The sequence below is a fragment of the Tachysurus fulvidraco genome, chromosome 4 (genome assembly GCF_022655615.1).
Source record: "Tachysurus fulvidraco isolate hzauxx_2018 chromosome 4, HZAU_PFXX_2.0, whole genome shotgun sequence".
Taxonomy (NCBI): domain Eukaryota; kingdom Metazoa; phylum Chordata; class Actinopteri; order Siluriformes; family Bagridae; genus Tachysurus; species Tachysurus fulvidraco.
Window position 1 is genome coordinate 31,266,211 of NC_062521.1, and position 5,000 is coordinate 31,271,210.

A 5,000-nucleotide genomic window follows, 5' to 3' on the forward strand; every position below is an offset into this window, starting at 1 on the left:
CACTCACATACACACATACACACTCGCACACATACACACTCGCACACATACACACTCGCACACATACACACTTGCACACATACACACACACATACATACACACACACACACACACTCACACACACTCACCTTCCACTTTAATAGGTACATCTGTACAGTCTGTACCTGCTCAGTTATCCAGTCATACAATCACATGGCAGCAGCACAGTGCAAAAGGATCATGCAAATACGGGTCAAGAGCTTCAGTTAATGTTCATGTCACATGTCAGAAATGGGGAAACACATTTATTAACACAATGTTCATTACTACACATCTGTGTGTGTGACTGTGTGTGTGTGTGTGTGTGTGTGTGTGTAGAGGTGGACATTGAGGGGATGGAGTTCACCCCAGGTGATGGAGACAGCATGGATGGAGTGAGCGACCCTGAGGATCACTACAGCCCATGCAGCTTTTAAGCCACGTCACTCTGTCCATCCTTCCCTGTTCCCTGAGAAGTGGGCCGTTCTGTTCTTCCTGTACTTCCTGTTTCCTTTATATCCGTCTCTGAAGAACAATCTGCAGTCTGATCATCCGGCTCTGAACTCTCACTACACCTCCTGAGTGTAGACCAATGACACGAGTGCCCTAGTGACGAAGTGTGTGTTAGAGACGCTGCCATCTTAAAACAGGCTGGATCCGTGAGGTGAATGACGTAGCATTTAGCACACTACACCTTGCACACTTCTCACACTAAACACAAAACCTTTTCAAATGGTCAAAATTACCCCTCAATTAAGTTTGCTTCACTAATTTAATTACTAAGCGCCGTGTGAATTAGCAGTGTAACAAACTGAGGATGGCTCAGTCACCACGCACACAGCCTAAGTTATATTTTATCAGTCATCTTGATTGTGTCATCATCAGTAACACTTATTTTACTCCTTTCATTAGACTTAAGAGTTAGCATGAAATTACAGTATATATTATTAATTTGAAAAACGTTAGCCTGCTAAGTACTTAGCACAGCTAACCTTTGATATTATATAGCTATCTAACGATAACAATGCTCATGAAGGCATATACTCAACATACTCAACTTTAACTGGTTCCTCCCCACTGACTGACGCCTGAAGTGTGTCACTCACAAAAATACATAAATATAAAGAAGTGTGTCCTGGCTAGCGGCCAAATCAGGATCCAGCCCTTTTTTTCCTCAGTAGCAACGTGATGTAGCAATAACGCCATTGTGGTGTGTGTATAATTCACTAATGCACTCACACACACACTTGATGCAGCGTACAAACACACACTCCTTACACAGTGATGTGTCAGAGCCGGATGCTAGCTTGTAGCACAGATTAGCATGCAACTACAACACAGTATGTTAATTTGCAGTATTCATTGTGGACACACACACACACACACACACACACACACATCTCTCTGTCTACATCATTTACCCATCCCAGATTTTTAGCTCTTCCAGTAATATCACCTTGGTTTGGTCTTATTCTAACTAGTTACCCTAGAGGTGCAGCGTGTATGATGTCATCATGATAGCCACGCCCCTTCACTTGCTGGGCGGGGGGGAAAAAAAAAAAAGACTATATACAACAGTGTATATTGAATAGAAGTGTATAAAATTGTGTAGGTCACCGAATGTGACTTTAGCTCTATATTTCTGTCAGAATTTTTTTTATTCTATTTTCCTAAAATGCAAAAGACCAAAAAAAAAATAAATAAATAAATATAAATACTTACATATATGATTATATACAAGAAACGACAGGCTGAACTCTGCCATCTTTCTGTGCCTTGGTCATACCCAATCCTCTGCTTCTACACTTGCCCTTACTCTCTACACCCTACTCATTACTACCTACTCAGGTCTACTGCCCCAGTTACAGATGGAGGGTCTGGCTTACTGTTTCCCAATTCAACATGCACTATAGAGTGTCCTTTTGTAAAAAAAAACAAAAAAAAAACATGCACGACATGGCCTGGGTGTGTCTCAATCCAACATGTATACCATATCTTTAAGGACATGCCCCTTCTTATTACACCCTGTCCTCAGGTTTGCTTCATTCAGCAGACTCCTCAGACTTTGCCAAACACGGTGTGTTGGGGTGTGTTCCAATCCAGAATGTAGACTGAACTTTCATCATCCCTCCAGGAGTCATGTCTCATTCCTCATTTGTTGGCTTCCTCATATCCTAGAGCCCTACTCAGGTCTCCTTCCTGCACACACTCACAGCCCACATCCTCAGACAGAACTGCTGGGGTGTGTCCCAATCCAACACGTGGACGCCTTCCTCACCACTTTCATACTCACTCCTGTGGTTGTGGTCTTTACTCTTAGTGCAGAGGAAGACACTGGGAGAAGATCGATCATGGCAGCTCGGGCTTTTCCTCCCTCTCTCACCTTCTCCTAGTGCACTTCCTCTTAGTAGTAGAGATAACTAGTGTTAACTCCTGCTGAGGACCATTGTGGGTAATCTGGTCACTCTGATGAACGTAGTGAAGGTAGGGTGTGACAGACTGGTCTGAGATCAGTGTGAATGGGCAGCTTTCATCATGAGGAACACACACACACACACACACACACACACACGCCCCTACCTCTCTCACAGATCTTCTTGCTAGTGTGGGCGGGAATTTAGTGAGTGAGACAGAAAAAGAGAAAGGGTCACAAAGTCCGAGAGTGAGACAGCGAGACAGAGAGTTAGACAGTTCTAATGCATTCCTATTATAAGGCCCTAAAGCACTTCCACTTTTATTTCACAGCACTATTATTATTTTCACTTTTATTTTATATTTGAATTTTTTTTTAATCGTAATTTGTCTTCCTATAACCTGTCAGTGTGATAAGAGTGGGGTCAGAGGTCAGAAGGGTTCTGTGCCAGAGACCTGTTTATACAGGATGTGTAACATACATTTAAATTTATTTTTGTGCTTGTTTACACACACACACACACACACACACACACACACACACACACACACACACACACAGAGGTGCTTGTGTACTGAACAGTGTACTATACTGAAATAAAGCTGATTTTATACACATGCTTCAGTGTGTTATAGTGCCACATTCTGTCACTTGGATTATAAACCAGAGAAATGTAATCTGGTTGATTTTATATAGAAATATTATTTACTAAATATGTATGTGTATGTTTGGTGTTATATATTATACACATTTTTATTACATTATTGATAAGTAATTAATAGACAGGGAAGGATTAACATGTAGAATACTAAATAATTAGCTATATAATAGTTAATATTATTATTATTATTATTATTATTATTATTATTATTATTATCACCATGTCACAACCTGCATCATTACTCCCTATCTTCCACAGCTTTTGGTTTAAGGCTCTACTTTAATGTTTATTAATCTTTATAATCCAACAGCTAAGATACACACACAAATATACGACTAAGAAAATTCTTACATATGGAATACAGTAAGTTCAATTTAGCATAGTAGTGAAGATGTAATCATGCTGTGGGGGAAGTCGTGACCTAATGGTTAGAGTCTGACTCGTCTGGCTGCCACGACTGAGGTGCCCTTTGAGCTAGGCACCGAACCCCCCAACTGCACCCAGGGTGCCGCAGCATAAATGGCTGGCCACTGCTCCGGGTGTGTGTTCACTTTGGATGTGTTAAATGCAGAGAACGTTTGGGTCACCGTACTTAGCCGTATGTCACATCACTTCACATTTAACCATTTTAACTTCAATATTTACATCACAACCTGCCAGTAAATGATGGAGAAGAAGAACCTAGAATATAATGATATTAGTGATTGTAGTAGTGTATAATGTAGTAATATAATGTAGTAATATAATAATGTTAGTGGTTTTAGTGTATAATGTAGTAATATAATATAGTAATATAATAATGTAGTGGTTTTAGTGTATAATGTAGTAATATAATGTAGTAATATAATAATGTTAGTGGTTTTAGTGTATAATGTAGTAATATAATAATGTTAGTGGTTTTAGTGTATAATGTAGTAATATAATAATGTTAGTTATTTTAGTGTATAATGTAATAATATAATAATGTTAGTGGTCCACAGTGACAATAGTGATGATAAAAGGAGATTCCCATCACAATGGTACATGGAGTTTATGGAGTTTATGGAGTTTATGGAGTTTATGGACAGAGGTTTAGTTTGTATGAGCAGATGAATGCTCAGTAAGCAGCACCAGGACAACACACTACATGCAGCAGGAGTCAGCTTTGGGGTGATGTGTGTAACCGAGTCTTCTAACTAAAGACAATAATTATGAATTGTTCGTGAATGTTGTTTAATAAACAGCAGAATTTCCTGTTCATAAAGTATCTAAAACATATTTTACACCGTTACACAAATTATCTTCTATTATGTATGTGTCTGTAGTGAATAAGAGTCCCATGTGGCTCAGTACTTCCGGTTTGTGTCGCGGTGCATTGTGGGATCGTTGTCCTCTCTGAGGTTGTTGTTAGCTCGGGTTAATCAGCTCGGTGTAGTTCACCTTGTTCTTACTGACCGTGTGTGTGGGTGTAGCTGTGTGTGTGTGGGTGTAGCTGTGTGTGTGTGGGTGTAGCTGTGATGGAGGGATACACGGCGGAGGAGAAGCTCCGGCTGCAGCAGTTAGCGTCTCTGCGGCGCCGCTGGCTGGCGGATCAGGAGCTGAGCGCCCGGGAGCCGGTGATTAAAGCCGCATCTCCGGGGAGACTGCAGGCCTTCTGGGGCTCGTTCCTGCAACCACAGAGTCTGTGGAGGATCTATGTGTGTTTTATTACATTTATTTACTTTATATCACTGAATTAATATTCAACACACACACACACCTAACATTATTTATTTAGTAAATGTGTTTGTGTTTGTGTGTGTGTGTGTGTGTGTGTGTGTGTGTGTGTGGGCGCAGACTTTTAAGGCTTTTAACGTGGGTTCTTTTGCTCTGACCCGCGTCCTTATTCCAGCCTGGATCGTACATTACTATGTCAAATATCATCTTCT

General features: G+C 40.6%; 2 protein-coding genes across 3 annotated transcripts in view; both read left to right on the forward strand.

Annotated features, from left to right (window-relative positions):
* mxd4 (MAX dimerization protein 4) overlaps window positions 1–3,051 on the forward strand; it is a 14,718-nt gene extending 11,667 nt beyond the window's left edge. For both annotated transcript variants that reach the window (XM_027152862.2, XM_027152861.2), the window contains one exon: window positions 359–3,051. In XM_027152862.2, the coding sequence (XP_027008663.1) occupies window positions 359–456 (98 nt within the window). In that variant the 3' untranslated portion in view covers window positions 457–3,051. The remainder of the gene's footprint in view (window positions 1–358) is intronic.
* A 1,352-nt stretch (window positions 3,052–4,403) lies between these two features.
* The window catches only part of ndufb6 (NADH:ubiquinone oxidoreductase subunit B), a 3,567-nt gene continuing 2,970 nt past the window's right edge, over window positions 4,404–5,000 (forward strand). Inside the window, exons 1-3 of the mRNA XM_047812739.1 lie at window positions 4,404–4,538; window positions 4,579–4,769; window positions 4,909–5,000. The exon at window positions 4,909–5,000 is cut by the window's right edge and continues 1 nt beyond it. Of these exons, the coding sequence (XP_047668695.1) occupies window positions 4,590–4,769; window positions 4,909–5,000 (272 nt within the window). The 5' untranslated portion in view covers window positions 4,404–4,538; window positions 4,579–4,589. The remainder of the gene's footprint in view (window positions 4,539–4,578; window positions 4,770–4,908) is intronic.